This window comes from Sorex araneus, chromosome X (assembly GCF_027595985.1).
Source record: "Sorex araneus isolate mSorAra2 chromosome X, mSorAra2.pri, whole genome shotgun sequence".
Taxonomy (NCBI): Eukaryota; Metazoa; Chordata; class Mammalia; order Eulipotyphla; family Soricidae; genus Sorex; species Sorex araneus.
In genome coordinates, this window is record NC_073313.1 from 56,021,835 (window position 1) to 56,041,432 (window position 19,598).

Below are 19,598 nucleotides of genomic sequence, written 5' to 3' on the forward strand. Positions count from 1 at the left end.
CAGGCCAAAGTGCCACAATACTCAACTATAAGTTGAGAACATGATCATGGACAAATGCTTTCATGATCCAAAAGTAATGACGAGACTAGGACCCTGCTGGGGTTAGGAAGACTTAACCTGGCCCGAGGATTGTGGTCTGGAATACATAATGAGATGTCCTCAGGAAGAACCAAACATTAAGTTTTTATTTCTTACTGTGCTCCTACAGAATGTCATTACTAGAAATATCAGAAATAGATTTACTACAACTATTTAAGTAGAGTACTAGGTAAGGAAAGAAGAAAGCGACACACCCTCGGGATCCAACCCTTGAGTTGTGATCCTAGTAATCTGGAGTAATCTCTTTAAATGAGATTTTGTCTTTGAATTAATCTCCTGGAGGAGCAGTTTTACCTCTCTTTGTCGATCTGCTAATGATCGACCCACCTTTCTATCACCACCCTATGTGATTGCTATATAAACGAAGACTGTAAGATCTGAGAGGGCTCCAGAGAAAGCAGCAGGAGGGGAATGGAGATCAGAATAAACTACAAGTGATATCAGCCTGGACCCTGTTTCTTCCTTAGCCTACCTATCCCCAATGACCTCCCTGGGCTGTGGGAAAGATAGAGCACCACTGCCCCTTTGTGAATACATACCCAACCACTGGCAGACACCCTAGAGTTTTTGATATGCACGGACTCAGTAACTCTAAACTCTCAATAAATGCAAGCAAAATAAGGACTCAACAAGCTGACAGTACTGATAGCATATTACAAAGACAATTCCTACAAAAACCTAGAAAATTTCTGTATTTATTATAATGAGAAACTATGTTCTATATTATAGCTCACAGGCTTGATGCTTAATTCTGAGAATTGAAACCACTGTAAATGGATTCTCCAGATAAAAGCTTCACCACTGAATAAAAACATTTCTTATCATACTTGCACAATATAGCATGGAAAGCTATTGTTTGCATATAATAAATAGTAACTATTATAAACGATTCATTTTACGCTCTTAGAAGGTATCCTTGGCATTGTAGAGATTAATATTTATTTGAAACAATTCTGAGCTTTTTCTCTGATCACCGAGTAGAAAACTTAATAAATCACACAGTGCACAAATATGAATTTAAAAAGCCAGCAAGGATACAAAATACACAGAAAATCCTGCCAGATTATTACAGATTGTTATCACCAAATACGAACTTACCCAGGAGGAAGAGTGAGGGACCATAGTATTCTGCATTGCTGATGATGTGTTTCAGGGAGGTAGGCAGTGAACCATCCATCACTAAGGTAAGTAAATCATAGGAAAATATAATCAGTCAGGAAAAAATCTGGTGGACGTGAAGCAATATTATCAGATAACACTGTAGTTAAGTTATATTTAAATGTCCCTACTTATTTTTCATACTCTTTTACTTCATTGTTATGCAATATCCTTTTAACAGTGGGTCAAAATAAAGAATAAACACAGAGAAGGATAGTAGGGCATAAGGAGCAGTCACAAAGCTGGAAAAAGAAAACAAACATAAGTAAACCATTATGAAAATAACGAATAACCAAGGTCCAGAGAAAGTAACAATAATTACTTAAAGCTATTCAAAATGCCAAAGCCTTTTCTGAAGCCTGATTTGTAAGAATAGGGCAGTAACAGAAAAACTAGAAGTGACCAACATTGAGAAGCAAATGTCTCAAGAAAGTAGAATACCATGTCGTATGCCATCTGAGAAAGCAGGGTCTTGAATGGCCTTCTTGAGGAAATTCAACATGGATTTAAGAAGAGCTGCTCTTTGTGGGATACACTGGACTCCTGGCATGGGATAAAGAGTTGTATTGTTTTTACCACTAGACAACAATTAGCACACAGGAAAAATAATAATGACCCAGCAGACTTTCATATGTATTCATTATGTACTAGCAGGCATTTAAGATGATCTCTAGATCTTGAGAAGAACATTCACCCAAACTTCCAAATTGGAGAAATAAACTACCTAGGACTGCATAAAATTAATACTAAAATCAAAAACTTAGAGATAGTACAATGGGTAAGGTGCTTGCCTTGCACACAGCTGACTTGCAGCTGATCCAGTTCAATCACCCAAGCCTTGCCTGGAATGTTATCTGAGCACAGAGCCAGGAGTATGCTGGTTGTGCTCACCACCAAAAAAAAATCTCACAATAACAAAAAATTTTAATGTGAAAAGATAAACACTTTTATCATTAGTATCTGTTTTATATATTATTTCCCTCCAACATGCCTGCTTTGATGCAGCAACGCAAATAGTTAGAAATCTTTATGATAATACAAAATAAATGTTAATGAGACAATCGACACTAGAATGGCAAAGTAACATGCAAAGACATAAAAACTTGCCTGCTTCCTCCTCCAAAGTACCCTCTTAACTAGTATAGTCATTAAATCAGTACAGAAGACTGTTTATCTACATGGATACACACCAGGACGTGGGCCAGGACCAGATGAGATGAAAGCATTGCTACTAGAACATGATGCTCTTAATTCAACATCCAGCCGATGCTCCATGGATATGGATGAACCCGGACTACTTTCCATAGTAATATCTGCAACTAAAGTAAAAGTTCACTGTATCACTGTCTCTGTCACCCTGTTGCTCATTGATTTCTTCAAGTGGGCACCAGTAACATCTCCATTGTGAGACTTCTTGTTACTGTTTTTGGCATATCAAATACGCCACGGGTAGCTTGCCAGACTCTGCCATGCAGGCGGGATACTCTTGGTAGCTTGCCGGGCTCTTCGAGATGGACAGAGGAATCGAACCGGGTCAGCCACGTGCAAGGCAAACAGCCTACCCGCTGCACTATCACTCAGCACCAAAGTAAAAGTGACATGAAATTAGTTAGAATAAAAGCCAAAATTCAAAAGAAAGAATGCTGGATAAAAAAATTTCTTTAGGATGAATGGAATATGATCAAAATAAAGAATAGGATACTGAAAGCCAAAATGAGAATATTTTAAAAGCTTAAAAAATCTCACATCGCTGTTCAATACACATAAATTAAACAAATTCATAGTGTAAGTCAATTTATACCCACCAATCTGGTAGAAAAAAAGTGGTAACTAAAACATGGAATTTCATATCCTACTGTTAGGTAGTAATTTAAGTAAAGCTTTTGGGAAGCTATCAAATAAAAAAACCATGAAAATAAGTAATAATCAAAATACAAGGAAGAAGATCACGTTGAATATTACATTGAATGTTATGTTCATAAACTCAATTTGCTACTTTAAAAACATATCTGAATGTAAATTCAAAAAATAACTGAGTCTATAACAAAGGATCTATGACGAATGGGAATAAGTCATTTTTTACTGTATCAACTTTCATTTTATACTTTGTATAGAATACAAAGAAAATTACTTCTTACATTTTTTGAAATATAACAAAGCTCCACTAGTAACAAGATACTGCTTACATTTCAAAATATTTTTTAATCATCTTTCTGATGAAAACTGATCTTCACTTAATTTTTTTCTATTGATTCTCTCATTTTTCAAGACAGCTGATGGTTTCAGAAGATCCCATTTTAGAGTATACATTCTCCTTGTCTTTCCCAAACCACATCCAGGTATGTATTGGACACTGAAGATATAATAGGGGTCAAAACACTATCCAGTCCATGAATTAAATTGAGGATATTCCCAAGCAGTGCTCAGAGGATGTGCAGTACCAGAGATTCAACTCAGGATCACCACACGCCAGCACACACTCTAGTTGCTCGAGTTATCTCCTTGGCACATATACTCACATTTCAGTGGGAATAAAATTATAAACCAAATACTTTAAGTTTCAATATATATTAATATCAGAGTGACTGTTGATTTCTAATGCAGCTCTGCTCAACCACTTGAGCTTCACCTTTCACCTATTCCCAGCAAATTATGCCTTCCTAATTATTCTTGTGAAACAATAAGTTATGTAGACAAAAAGCTGTATAGCTGAAAACATATACTTACATCAATAATGCATTTTAGAATTTAAGGACAAATGAGAAGTGGGGATTAGATGACAGGAAAATGTCAAATATAAAAATACTGGGGCTGGAGCGATAGCACAGCAGGTAGGGCATTTGCCTTGCACGCGGCCAACCCGGGTTCGATTCCCAACATAGCATATAGTCCCTGGAGCATTGCCAGTAATTCCTGAGTGCAGAGCCAGGAGTAACCCAACCGAAAAAGAAAAAACAAAACAAAACAGAAACACCAAACATAAAAACCACCACTGAGTAACTATTAATTACCATCCATATCAGTTTCCATTTCTTCTCCTTCTTGTGCAGTACTGGGTCTCTGGATCTTTGGCTTGATCACAAATGGACATTCTTTTCGGCACAAATCTACTTCATGCTATGATGAAGGATAAAAACAGAAAATTACATACACACAGCAGGCATAAAAATTAAGTGCAATATTGCACGCAGATAGAGAGCTGGTTTATAGAAACTGAAGAGAAATAGGATGGCTCTTCATGATAAAGATAATTCCTAAACTCAGCTCTCACTTTTGGAGTAAGTCTATGCAAAAAGCACCTTATGTAATGGTACCTCAAGTCTATAAATGAAGATAGAAAGTCCACTATGAGATTGAAAAGCTGCCATATCCAGGTTCGTGATGAGGTCAACCACTCTAACAGCTCTGGTGACAAATGTTATTTGATCCTGTTCATCACCAAGAAACTTTATGACCTACCAGGGAGAGAAAAACAGGCAAAACCAATCAAATGAAAAGACATGAAGTATAAGTAATGTACTCTATGAAACCATGCAGTCCAGAATTTTAGACACAGAAGTGAGAAACACTTTTACTTGATTTTGAGGGTTTGCCAAATGACAGTGCTATCACTTCTGCAATCCTAAGGCAATGGCAACATAAATTACTAATAAGCATTCATTTGGACACAAATTTTTTGTTAAGATTCAGAGAAAAGTGGTAAGAAAATATGCAACAGAATTTTTTTAAAAGATTAAATATTTAGGGAGAAAAAAGTTGGTACCCAGTGCCCAAAATGAAGTAAAGTCTATTACCATAAAAGAAAAAAATTTACATTTATTTTCTTTAGTTATACCTAAGGTCATGATTAGGATATGAGATTACTTAACTAGTAACTAGGGCTTCCTGACAATCAAGCACATCATACAGAATTACAGTCACTTCTTAATAGCCTTTCTTATATAACACCTGCTTTCACTGTTAACCATTCAAAATTTCCACCTCTATACAACTTAACTTATTTCACACAAATATATTTTAAAAAGCAAAGCACCTTTAACAAAGCTTCCATCATTCCACAGGAGACCAAGGCTTCACCACCAGCATCATAGCTGGCCAGATGGTATAGAAAAGAGAAGAGAGCAGTGGCAAACTGGTGAGGATATGGGTCCATGGAAGGATCTATAAAGGAAATTAGGAATGAGATAAAGAGATAGCTAGATTTTCGTTTTAAGTTTCCATGATGTTACAGGAAGACAAGCAAAGGACTAGGTTCCTTTTGTTCCTTAAAGAGACGTAAACATCAAGACTAACCAATCATGGCCTGGATACAGTTCCGCACAAGTACAGGTAAAAATCCATGATAGGAAGCAGTTCCAGTACAGTCAATAATACTGCTGAGTTTGGGGGTTCTTTCCAGATGGACAATTGATGTTAATGTTCGTAAAGAAGCAGCTTTAATATCCTGAGGAAAAACAGTTAATGAGGAATGGGTCAAATAGGAAACCGGTGAATGGACCTAGTTGCTAATACTAGATCAGTATTGAATTTAAGCAATTCAATTTTAAATTCTGATAACTGTTTGTGGTAGAAAGAGATCTGTTGAAAATACACGGGAAATTCAGCTTTTGTTAATTCTACAGAAAAATATCCAAAGAAGCAGAAAGTCCACAATTTAATTTGGGATTCTTTGTAAATCCAAGAAAAAACCAAAATGGTAAATATGTTATGAGCCTGGACAATAATACTTACCATAAGCTGCTTATCTGTTATCTGAAGGACATCTACCAATTCTTCTATCAACCCATTATATAAGATACTGTTTGCCGACTCCTGCAAAGCATTGGAATACACTGCAAAAGGAGAAACAAACACTGTAGGCAAGAAGGCAGTGGTCAAGCCACTGCCCAGTGACAAACCTTTTGACACCTACTGGTTCTGGGAAACAATTCCATTCAGAAAAGCATTGGAAAGCAAAATCCTAAGACTGACTAAATAAGGTAAGATAAGCTCAAAATAGCTATGAGACTGTTGGGTTCCCCTATTAATGACAGTAGTAGTCTGAAGCAAAGTCTGAAAAAATAGAAATATAAAGAGAAAATACTATTTCTTTATAACATCTCTATGTGATAACTATTTTGCCTTGAAAAGAAGCATTCATTTTAGTCTCTTAAAGTTTCAATATTTTAGGAAGTACACATAAAAGCTGTAAAGAAGTTTTATAGTACTGCATATTATATAAGAAACTTTTGACACTGGAGCAAAACCCGAGACTATGTGTAATACACTTTCAACAATCCCCATGGAAGCTATAATGCATGATTTCTTGAAGTGCAAACTACTAGGGTTTGAGTAAACTTGTTCATTTTCAACATGACATGCCACCAGTAATGTCAGCTAGAGTATCATGCTGAGTGAAATGAGCCAGAGGAAGAGGGACAGACATAGAATGATTGTACTCATTTGCAAGATATAAAAAAACATAGCATGAGACTAATACCCAAAGACAGCAGAAATGAGGGCCAGGAAGATGGGACCATGTTTGGAAGCTTGCCACAAATGTGGTTAGGGCGGGCCCAGTTAGGACAGAGAAGGACCACTAAGACAGGAGAAGAGCTGGGTGCTGAAAAGAGATAAAGTAATATACATGATAACCCTTCAGTAATAGTATTGCAATGCCTAAGAGGGAAGAGGGGATGGGGAGAAAGAGAGAGAGAAAAGGAAATGTCTGCCATAGAGGCAGGCTGGGGATGGTGGTGATGGGAGGGAAACCGGGGATATGGGTGGTGGTGGGATATGTATACTAGTGAAGGGATGGGTGCTGGAACACTGCATGACTGAAACCCAATCATGTACAATTTTGTAATTGTTATCTCATGATGATTCAATTAAAAAAACATAAGTAATGCTAGGTATAGTATGAATACAAATTAAGAACAGAAATGCCACTTTAACAAATTCATTAATTTAAAAGGAGACAAATATTAACTTAAAGACTAATAATATTTAATAGTAGTTATCATTTTATATCTTCTGTACCTGGTACATGCTATATGCTGAATAAAATAAGCTAATCCTCAAATTAGTCTGAAATTAAGTTCTGTTTCAATATTAAGGAAATTGTGCAGAAGGGTTGAGAACCAAAGACTATTCTGAAACTAACATGCTTTAAAAAAAACTCTCATGACTCTACAGTAAAAGTAAAATAAACAGCACTAGATACTTAATATTTTGATTTAAAAACTATACTCGGTGCCAGCAGATAAGGCTATTGCCTTATATGTCCAGGGTGAATTCCCAAGCACCACATACAATACTCTGAGCACTGTCAGAAGTGATCCTGAAGCACAGAGCCATGATTAAGTCCTGAGTACTGCTAGGTGTGGCCCAACCCCTCCCTTTCAAATTATACTCCTAAAAGGACAGAAAGATGAAGACAAAATGGCAGTGGTTATCTCTCCAATGGAAGATAACTATATAAAACTTATATAAACAAGATTAAAATAGTGACAAAAACTCTTAGACGAATGTCATATCCTATTTCTGTTTCAACGTTCAAGAGCTCAAGGATGAAAACAGCTCTAGGAATGCTGGCAGCTTGCCAGCTGGGTAACTCCAATAAGTCTCACAGGAACAAAGGGTTGATTTCAAAGGAAATCAAGTTCAAAATTTCTAATGAGGGTCTGTTCATTATACTGCTATTCTCTTACCTAATATAGATATTGCATGCAGTCTGGCCTGAACAGCTTGCAATCGCTTCCTGTGATTAGAAAAGCCGTGAGCCAGCCTTATGTGTGTAAATAACAGCATCTGTTTAAAAAAAAATAGCTAAATTAGAAAATCAATAGAAGGTGAATATAAGTTGAGGCTAAATGTTGGGGCCACTTAGAAGCCAAGAACTATCACTATACTGATGGGCAACAAGGGTGGCGGGGTTTGGCAAAAGTTTTGAGACTGTGATCAATCAAACATTAGATCACTTTTACAATGATCAGGAAAAAAAATAACACAAATAAGTTCTGTATACTAGTAGAACTACTTTCTATTTTGAAAAGGGTAAAGGGTTTGGGGGAGAAGGAGAGGAAGAGAGAGGGAAGGAAGCAAGGGAGAAAGAGCACAGTGAAGTAGGTTAAGTGGGGACACATAGAGAGGGTTCTCTAAAGTAAAAGAAAGGAATTACATATTGTAGATGATTATGGAATGAGAACGCCTATAATCACTTATTAAATATTCATGATGAATTAAGCAGTTTTTGTTTTCCTAAAACTCTTAAAGGTGGAGTTTATTTATTATGTGTAGCAATCGGCAATGTTTTTTACTAGCTCTTTTCCAATCTAGCACATAACACTAGTATACCTGAATAAAAACCACAGCCTTAAGATTTTTTTAACACACCATACCTGCTTATCCTTGGGAATGCTGTACATTTTGGTAAGAGATTCCATAATTTCAGAAGGGCTTTCTGAAATCTACATTAGAAAAATAAAATTAGGAATACACAATGAACCAAATATAAAGTAATAAGCAAACAGTAAAAGATTCCTCATACCTTGTCAAGTTGTTCTATGTGAATATAATGTAGTGTGTTACTCGTTGTCTGAAATAAAAAAAAATGAGTGTTGTGTTACTAAATTATCATGCCTGCTACAGAACTGTAAAAGCTGTCTGAAAATCAAGAGATCACCTTAAATTGAAGCCTAACATGAATACTTATTTCAAGGAAACTTTAGTCTCTTAAAATACCTATTTCATAATATGCTAAGAAGCTTCCTTAAAACTTGTAGTATCAACATACAATGCAATACTCACATTTTAGTTTATATTATCCTTTTAAATCTTCATTGAATTCCCAGAACCTCTATATTCATAGCAAGAACTAAATCAATGATAATGATTTCTATAAATAGACATGAGGCCTGTTTTCAAAGCACCATTACTCTACAAAAATCCTATAGTTACTATTTTTTTTGGGGGGTCACACCTGGTGATGCACAGGGGTTACTCCTGGCTTTGCACTCAGGAATTACCCCTGGCCGTGCTCAGGAGACCATATGGGATACTGGGATTTGAACCCGGGTCGGCCGCGTGCAAGGCAAACGCCCTACCCGCTGTGCTATCTCTCCAGCCCCCTTATAGTTACTATTACAGATAGTAAAATAAAATATTCACTGAGCTACTCCTAAACATACAAGCATTTTATTAACTTCTGGAAGAATACTGGTGTGACTATATAATAGAATATATTATAATAGTTTATAACTATGTGTAATAAATATATACTTCTTGCTTAATTTAAGAAAATGGAGCCATCACTAGGCAAACTATTATATAAATTGCAAGTAGGAATCATCAACTTGAGTGTGAGAAAAATATACATGTCATTATGGAGGATATCTCTTTTAGGACCTTAAATTAAATAGCTATACAATAAATACTTTGACTGCTAGGTATATTTAGCATTGAGGGCACCAATGTAACTCAAAACCATTTCCTTATTTAACTGAGTCCTAAAAAAATTTAACTCCATATACAGTAGACTATAGACATTTTTCACAAGTCTTAATGAGACTCACCCTTTTCTCAATTTTGACCTCTGCCCCCGGGTCTGCATAGAACTCAAAGTGTAGTGTAGTTGCACTGGGTGGGTATTTCTGCATAAAGAGCACATGAAAACAATCAAGTACATAGTTTCAACTGACACATTTTACTCAAGTCACAGTCCCCTGGTTCAACTCGTGCAGCAGCTACATTGCCTTCACTGTGCAGTTATATTGCCTTCACTGTCTTAGCAGAACTCAGATTCTTAGAACAATACAAATTGGAAGGACAGAGCCCAGAGTGCCAATTAGTTCCTTATTGTTATGTACTACTAAAGAATATGATCCAGAAAGGATAGACAGAGTCCAGAGAGCATGGCGATGCAAACTAAAGATTGCAGAAGAACATTTTTATATAAAGTTTAGAATTTATCACCAATTTTCAAAATATTTTATTCAAACCACGCTGCATGAGTCTATTTTCTATTAGCCTTTCTACACCTTTATGAACCACTTCTACTGCTAGTTTCTACATACAGAATGATTATAAATTAGATTTTGACAATAAAGCACCTTTAACGACAAATTAGCAACAAGAAAAGCAAAATAGACTATAACTATATACCTAAAATTTTTCCTTGAAAGAAGCAGGTAGTAGTGGCTGCCTCTGGGAAAAGAGAACTACTGTGTGTGCACGATCTCTATTCTCTGAATTTTTAATGTACTAAACCTGGTTATATGTTTTTTTTTTAAGAAATGTATATGCTTACATCATTTTTTTCCCTTACATCATTTTAAGGTGCAAATTTTGTTTTTCAGTCTCATGTATCTAAATATCAATTAAAGGATATATGATTCGTAACATGGATTGGGACCAAAATGGATCATATCATGCAAGTGTCTACCATAATGCTCCTAAAGAACAAAAAACAAGCTTAGTATACACAAGGAGTTTATTTGAATTAATCAAATAAACTTGAAGAACACAATTATTTTTCCATGAAAAAACACTACTCTAAAGAATGCAAGTGTTAATCACGAAACCAAATATATCAAAAAACTAAGTTTTTTTTAAAAACAAAAATACAAAAAAAAACAAACAAACAAAAATAACTAAGTTTTGGTGGGGATGTGATAAAGAAAACTTCATTCACTGTTGGTGAGAATGACAAGTGGTTCAGCCTATAGAAAATAGTATGAAGATTCCTGAAAAATTAAACATGAAACAATATAACCCTGCAATGCTACTCCCTTGTATCCATCCCAAGATCACAAACAACTATTCTACCAAAGATATATGCACAATTATGCTCACTGCACCTCTACTTACATTAGCAAATACCTGGGCACAACCCAAATGTCCAACTATAGATAAATGGATTAAGAAACTGTGATAGCAGACCAGAAAGAGAGCTAAAAAGGCAGAGCACATGTTTTACATGCAGGTGGTCCAATTTTAATTCCTGCGACCACAGGGTCTGCTGAATACCACCAGAGAACAGAGCTAGGAATAGTTCTCAAGCCCTCCAGTCATACTTCCTTCACCCCAAATTATATCTGCTTGAAATACAGTTGTTTTGTTACAAAACTGTTCTAAAAAATTTGATTTGTCTTGTGGATCCATAGCAGTACAACAAGAATGAGAAGATGACACGAGCTCATAATCTAAGGATGAAAGGTGCCGAAGACGGGATTTTAAGGGCTAAGCATGGACAGAAAGGTGTTAAGACTGGGCTTTAAGGATAAACATAGAAGGCACACAAAACATTCTAGCTTCTCAAAAACCCCAATAGTGAAAATGTTTTCGAAGGAGTCATTCCTAAAGAATGCCAGACATCCTAGAGTTTTAGTGGAAGAATACAAGCAGAAGCACTCTATCTAACCAATGTGTATAAAGCCTCAACCAAGATTCCTCAAAATCCTAAAACGAAGTATCAAACATATTTGCTATAGAGTCAATGAAAAGTAAAGCTCAGAGGAGGAGACAATCAGCTCTGCCAAGATGCCCATACCAAAAGGAATTACTTACCATCATATGCAAGTCTCTGCAACATTCGGCAAGCCCAAATCCATTCTCCTTTCCACCCCAGCTCTTAAAAAAAGGAAAACGACAGTGTCAGAACAGTACTTAAGATATAAGTATTAGAATACGAGACTGCTTGGAACACAGTGCTGAAAGTAAAACAAAAACAGTAAAAATAGTTTTAGGCAAAATAGTGATTTTTCCAGAGATCAACTTTATTGCTCTGTACCGATAATACTACAACAATTAGCACTGCATTTAAATTCCTGCAGCCATACATGCGACAAGACAGTCTTATCCATTAGATTTAAAAACAGTACTGCAATTACCATGCTCAGCCTTCCATTGGGCTGATCACATATTCTCTCTTTTCTCTCTTCTCTCTCTTTCTCATTTTTGGGCCACACCCAGCGGTGCTCAGGGGACCATATGTAGCACTGGGGATCGAACCTGGGGTCATCCATGTGCAAGAAAAACACTGTCTGCTGTAATGTTTTAAGACTCTACAGTCTCACTTTTTGATATGACCTAAAATTGAAAATCATTTTCATTTGTGATATCAGTCACTGTTACCTAATTTGGAATTTACATAGAGGTAGGAATTTGACAAGACAAAAAATATGGATAAATAAAATAAAAAGGTAAGAAATTTGAAAGGCTATGGCTGGAAAGATAGACTCTTTCTAGAACGTTTGGTTCTATGAGTTGAAGGCAAATATTTAGCTGAATAGTAAGCTCACAAACACATTAGTGACCCCCTCACAAAAAATAGAAATATGAACTGAAATAAGCCCTAGAAAGGTATAAAAATCTGATGTCCCGAGTTGACATATAGTAAAAGAAAATCTGAGGCTTGCAAAGAAACAAGTTACTATAAAAAAAACCAAAAAACAGAGGAAACTATAAGTTAAAGTTACATGAGGATTAATGCTAGCGAGATGACCAAATAAAATATCCTTCACACCCACCCCCAACAACTTAGCATTCGTGGGGCTGGAGCAATAGTACAGTGGGTAGGACACTTGTTTTGCACATGGGAGCTCCTGGTTTGATCCCCAGCATGCCATATAGTCCTCTGAGCAGTAAGAACTAATTCCTGAGTACAGAGCCAGGAGTTATCCAAGCACCACAGGTATGGCCCACCCCTGTCCCCAAAATAAAGCCTTCTATCACAGAAAGGTGCTTATGTAGAGATGTAAAGGCTATGGTACTCATATCCATACAAAGTATCCAAGAAAATTTGTTCAGCATTTCTTGGCTAATACACATAAAAACACTCTCAGCAATGGCACAGAATAATTAACAAACATAAAAAGGAATATGTGAACATATAGAATGAGTAGTATCTAAAGTGAATCAGATTTTCATCCTTGAACACTGTCCAACAGGGGTTGGTCACAAAGAATGAGACAGACACAGAAACTGTCTAAACTTTACCTGGCCAGCCATGAGTAGTCTCACAAGCTGTCCTTTTATTCAATACCACATAACTCCCTCACCTGGCTGACATTTTAAAAAACTGACAGAGGATGAACCGCGAGCCGCGCCACGAGAAGCAAACCCTCCGCGCCTATTGATTGTGATCCTGAGGTCTCCTAACCCATTTTGGCACCAGAGCGGATGCTTGAGCCATGCATTTTGACTGTGAACTGAGCTACAACCTCGTGCAGCCCGGGGAGGGATTTTTTTCCCTCTCCACCCCATTTTTCTGAGCGAAAATGGTGGCAGCGGCAGCAGCCACGCAGTGAGAGCCACCCTCTAAGACCCCTCCACCAGGAGGTAGGACTTTCTTTAGTGACGTAGCCTGTAGGTGGTCCTGGGAGGGGGGGCGTTCCCGGCGCACCTTCTGCCCAGAGATGAACCGCGAGCCGCGCCACGAGAAGCAAACCCTCCGCGCCTATTGACTGTGATCCTGAGGTCTCCTAACCCATTTTGGCACCAGAGCAGATTCTTGCAGCCATCCATTTTGACTGTGAACTGAGCTAAAATATTAGAAACCCAAAACCGCGCGGCCGCTATCGCCGCTGTGCGGACTCAAAGTCTTCACTCTTAGCAATGAAGAGAAATTATTAGATGATGCCTATTCAGCAGGCCTGATTGTTGGGGAAAATTTCCAATCAATAATAGTGAGTTCTGTATGGAAATATGGAATGTACTCAATATATATAGAGAATAATGGGAATATCATTAGCTACTTAGATGGGGGGTGGGGTGGGAGGGGGGTGTATTGGGGTTCTTGGTGGTGGAACGGGTGCACTGGTGAAGGGATGGTGGTTTAATCAGTATTTGACTGTGACTTAAACCTGAAAGCTTTGTATTTTTTTTTCTTGTTTTCACGGTGGTTCAATAAAATATTTCTTAAAAAAAACTGACAGAGACATTAACATACAATAGGCAAATAACTCACACAGCTCATGAGCAAGCTGCCTTAAAAGTCCTGACAGGTTTCTATTCAATTTTTTTTTTGCTTTTTGGGTCACACCCGGCAATGCACAGGGGTCACTCCTGGCTCATGCACTCAGGAATCACCCCTGGCGGTGCTCAGGGGACCATATGGGATGCTGGGATTCAAACCCGGGTCGGTCGCGTGCAAGGCAAATGCCCTATCCGCTGTGCTATCACTCCAGCCACACTATTCTATTTTTGCCCATTTGTCTCTACATCTAAAAGACCCTAAACAGTTTTAATTCAATTCTTGCCTGACAGATAGCTGTAATCTATTCTATACTTTCCTACTATATTATACTTTCTTGGGTGTATTTTTGCAAATCCTTTGCACTCAATACCTAAACTGACACATCCTTGGGAGTTCGTTGTTAGGGGGACAAATCCGCACAGACAAGTAATGGAGAGATAGCTCAATTGGCTGGAGATCACACTTTACATGTGAGAAGTCAAGGCTCAATCTCAGCAATGTATGGTCTTCAAAACACTAAGCTCAGAGTGGCCCTGTGCACCACTAAATATGGCACCAAAAACAAAGAAAAATTATGAGTGAGACCAGAGAGATTGTACACTGAGCAAGGCATTTGCCCTGCCACATGGCCAACTCAGTATCAATCCCTGACTCCACATATGGTTCCCCGAGCCCTGTCATGAGTAATCCTTCAACACAGAGCCAAGAGTAAGCACTGATGTAGTAAGCCAAGAGTATAAGCCAAGAGTAAGTTATTGGATGTAACTGAAAAATGAGAGGAAGAGAGACTCATTTAAATTTTAAGAACATACATGTGCCTAAGTAGAGGATTGGAGAAAAGATATTCAATGCAAGTGGAATCCAAAAGACAGCAAGAAAAAACTTACATCAGACAAAATATGTAATAAGAGAGACAAAGATGATCACTATACGATGTTAAAAGGGTCAATTCAAAGAGGACATAACCAACAAATGCACCAAGTATTGAAGGAACTAAATATATTAAAGCAAGTAAAAATAGATCTGAAAGAAGAAATACAACAACACCAACAGCAGGGGATCTCAATATACCATTTTAAACAATGAAATGATGAACCTGATGAAAAAATTGAGAACAATGAACATGAATGATACACTAGACCAGTGACCATTTAAATAGACACAAACCAGGACTGGAGCGATACCACAGTGGGTAGGGCGTTTGCCTTGCACGCGGCCAACCCAGGTTCGATTCCCAGCATCCCATATGGTCCCCCAGCACTGCAAGGAGTGATTCCTGAGTGCAGAGCCAGGAGTAACCCCTGTGCATTTCTGGGTGGGACCCAAAAAGCAGAAAAAAATTAAATGAATAAAAAATAAATAAATAGACACAAACCATTCAACAGTAGCAGATGTGAGTCAAAAGGTGCATGAAACAACATCTGGGCAAAAATGATGGAACAAGAATAAGTATTGGGAAATTTTGACAGAAAAAAATGATAGAACAAAAGTATTGGGAAAGAGTGAAAGGCAACCAAGTATATTTTCCATCCACAATGGCATAAAAATAGAAATGAACAAATAGGGAGAAAAGTTATTGGATAACCCTAGATAAATGGGTAAAAAGAAACCAAGAATGACAAATGAAAATGCACCGTGACAAAATTTACGAGAGAAAACCTTGACATGGCCCCAAGAGAAAAAAAAGTTTTAGACGATTAAAAAGTGATGTTAAAAGTTTTAATTTGGGGGGCGGTACTGGCGCTGCTCTCCGCCCAGATGTGATCCGAGCGGCCGCACATGTGCGACCCCTCCGTTGCTGAACACCCATGATCCCAGAGGCCATCTAACTACCTTCAGCACTAGCAGCTTCTTGCAGAAATGCCTCCAGACTATGAACTAACCCACGGCCCTATGCCGCCCCAGGAGGGGAAAAGTTTCTCTCTCTCGGCTTTTCCTTTAGGTGGGGGTGGCAGCGGCGGTGGCGTGGTGGTCGCCATCTTATAAGGCCCACAAAACAGAAGTACGAGCTTGCAGTGTTGCAATTTTTGGCAGAAATTTCCCTGGACTTATTTACTAAAACACAGAAATCCAAAACCACGAGGCTGCGACCTCATATCTCTTCATCCTCAGGAAGGAAAAACAAATTATCAAACGCTGCCTTTTCAGCAGGTTCGATTTTGGGGGGAAAATTCCAAATAATAATAGTGAGTTGTATGTTGAAATATTGAATGTAATCAAAGTAAAGAGAAAGTAAAGTGAAAATTATCAGCTACACAGGCGGGGGGTGGGGGTGGGGAGGGAGGTATGCTGGGGTTCTTGGTGGTAGAACATGGGCACTGGTGAAGGGATGTGTGTTTGAGCATTTAAGCCTGAAATCTTTGTAACTTTTCACATGGTGATTCAATAAATTTTTTTTTAATTTTAATTTTATATCAAAAAGTACTACAAAGATAAACTAGGAAAGAAAGGACCAAGATCTGAGAAAAATATTAAATAAAAAATTAAATATTAAATAAAGAGAAAAGCCACAAAGTGGCTAAAGCAATAGTACAGGAGATATGCCTTGCAAATGGCAGACCCATGTTCAATCCCTGGCACCTGATATGGCCCCCAAGTCCTCCAGGAGTGATCCATGAGCACAGAGCCAGGTGTAAGACCTAAGCACCACCGGGTGTGACCCAAAACATAATCCCAACTAAGAAAAGCCACAAAGATCTATGAAACAAAAAAGATAAGTTTTTAGAAAAGATAAAGACAAGCTTTGACTGAAAAAAAATCACAAAGTAAAACATTACACACATATGATACCAGAGAAACACAAAGGATCCTAAGAGACTGCTATGACCAAATTGACAACAATCTCAATAACTCAAAACTGTGTAAATTCCTAGAAACATACAAATTAAGACTACACAGACACAAAACTCAGATAAGCACAGTACATATATGGAAAAAAAAAAACTATTGCCAATATCCCTGAAAAAAAAAACCCACAAAAAACAAAGACCTCAGCAGTGGAAAACTAAGTGGCATATTTGAAGAGAAGATTAAGTATACAACCCAGCAATACGAAATGAGAGAGAGTTGGAGCAAGAATCAACAGATCTCTAGAGAGATCAGTGAGCACGGCAATAAACCCTAAAGCGTTATATACTCAATGCAATCCCTATAAGGGATTGATCACATATCAATGTGATCCCATGACATTTTTTCAAAGGAATTGATCAAACACTCCTAAAATTCATATGGGAAAATAAGCACTCACAAATAGCGGAAGCAATTCTTGTGGAAAAAAAGATGGGAGGCATCACCTTCCCCAACTTCAAACTGTACTACAAAGAAATAATGATTAAAACAGCATGGTATTGAAATAAAGACAGATCTGCAGACCAATGGAATAGAGCTGAATATCCTTACACACACCCTTAAATATGTGATGATTTAATCTTTGATAAGGGAGCAAGAAACATGAAGTGGAACAAGGAAAGTCTCTTTAACAAGTGGTGCTGGCAAAAGAAACTGCGTGCAAAGGTTCATACCTCTACCCAACAACATGCACAAATATCAGATGGAAATGGATTAAAGACTTCAACATCAGACCAGAATCCATAAAGTAAGTACATTGAAGAAAAGGTCGGCAAAACCCTCCACGACATTAAGCTAAAGATAAATTCAAAGATTAAACACCACTGACCAAGCAAGTGGGAACAAAGATAAACAAATTGGACTGTCTTAAACTAAGAAGCTTCTGCACCTCAAAAGAAACAGTGACCAGGATACGAAGACAGCCTATCGAATGGCAAAGAGTATTTGCACAATACCTTTCAGATAAGGGGTTAACATCAAAGATATAAAGGCAATGGCTGAACTAGAAAAAAAATCTAATTCCTCCAAAAAATAGAGCAATGAAATGAACAGAAACTTTCTCAAAAAGGAGATTCGAATGGCCAAAAGGCACATGACAAAATGCTAATCACTAATCATCAGGGAGATGCAGATCAAAATAACAAGGAAGTATCATCTCACACCACAGTGACTGGCACACATCCGAAAGAACAAAAGCAACTGCTGCTGGCATGGATATGGGGAGACAGAGAATCCCCTTCACTGTTGGTGGGAATTCCAACTGGTACAGCCTTTTGGGAAAATAATATGGACATTTCTAAAAAAACCTAGAAATTGAGCCCCATTTGACCCAGCAATAGCACTTCTGGGAATATATCCTGAGCATAGGAGAAAATGACATCTGCTCCTGTATGTTTATTGCAGCACTGTTCACAATAACCATAACCAGAAAATAACCTGAGTGCCCAAGAGCAGAAGACTGGTTAAAGAAACTGTGGTACATCTATAGGGTGGAATACTACGCAGCTGTTAGTAAAGATGAAGTCATGAAATCTGCTTATAAGTGGATGGACATGGAGAGTATCATGCTAAGTGAAGTGAGTCAGAAAGAGAGGGACAGACATAGACAGCACTCATTTGTGAAATATAAAGTATCATGAGACTAACACCCAAGGATAATAGAGAAAAGGGCCAGAAAGACTGCTCCATAGATGGAACCCTGACTTATGAGCTGGGAGAGAAGGAAGCTGGGATAAAGAAGGGTTCAGTAAGTCAATGATGGTTGGAGGGATTGCTCGGGATGGGAAATGTGTGCTGAAAGTAAATAAAGGACCAAACATAATGCCCTCTCACTATTTGCATTGCAAACCATAATACATGTAAGTAGAGAGACAGTATGGGGGAAATTGTCTGCCATAGAGTCTGGGGCAGGGGTGTGACAGTGGGGGGGGCGGTTTACTGGGGACACTGATGGTGGAAAATGTACATTGGTGGAGTCATCATTGTATGACTGAAACTCAAACATGAAAATATTGTAACTCACGGTGATTCAATTAAAAAAAAAAGAAATTAAACTAACTTGAAGGCCAGTTGCTATTATTTCTAGAAATCAATCTATGTCAAGGACATGCCCCATTTCCCCCCTCTAGTCAATGGAAAAAGAATAGTCTTGGAAAATGAATTCTAAGTTTCCAACCAAAGTGGTTGTTCCTTCATATACCTTTTTTACACTGTGACTGAAGAAAAAAATGTTCACAATGAATCTACCTGCAAAATAAAGTGCTAAATAAAGCCCACTTTAAAAATATCTTTATGAGTTAGCGCTATAGTACAGCGGGTAGGGCATTTGCCATGCATGTGGCTAACCCAGGTTTGATACCTGACAGACACACCATACATATCCTGAAGTACACCAGGATGGATCCCTGAGTGCACCATAGGTGTAATCCCAAAACCAATAATATCTCTTACGTAAATATGCACAGTACAAATATTTCCAAAGAAAATGGACATATATAAAAGACTGATGCAGCAATCATTGTTCATAAAAGTAAAAATT

General features: G+C 37.7%; 1 protein-coding gene across 15 annotated transcripts in view; it reads right to left on the bottom strand.

Moving 5' to 3' along the window:
* HUWE1 (HECT, UBA and WWE domain containing E3 ubiquitin protein ligase 1) overlaps positions 1-19,598 on the bottom strand; it is a 164,475-nt gene that overhangs the window by 93,886 nt on the left and 50,991 nt on the right. For all 15 annotated transcript variants that reach the window (XM_055119788.1, XM_055119784.1, XM_055119790.1 and 12 more), the window contains 13 exons: positions 11,803-11,865; positions 9,810-9,887; positions 8,786-8,833; positions 8,637-8,705; positions 7,947-8,046; positions 5,989-6,089; positions 5,551-5,701; positions 5,291-5,418; positions 4,572-4,712; positions 4,269-4,374; positions 2,448-2,576; positions 1,699-1,800; positions 1,198-1,278 (listed from right to left, as the gene is read on the bottom strand). In XM_055119788.1, coding sequence (XP_054975763.1) covers positions 1,198-1,278; positions 1,699-1,800; positions 2,448-2,576; positions 4,269-4,374; positions 4,572-4,712; positions 5,291-5,418; positions 5,551-5,701; positions 5,989-6,089; positions 7,947-8,046; positions 8,637-8,705; positions 8,786-8,833; positions 9,810-9,887; positions 11,803-11,865 — 1,297 coding nt within the window. The remainder of the gene's footprint in view (positions 1-1,197; positions 1,279-1,698; positions 1,801-2,447; positions 2,577-4,268; positions 4,375-4,571; positions 4,713-5,290; positions 5,419-5,550; positions 5,702-5,988; positions 6,090-7,946; positions 8,047-8,636; positions 8,706-8,785; positions 8,834-9,809; positions 9,888-11,802; positions 11,866-19,598) is intronic.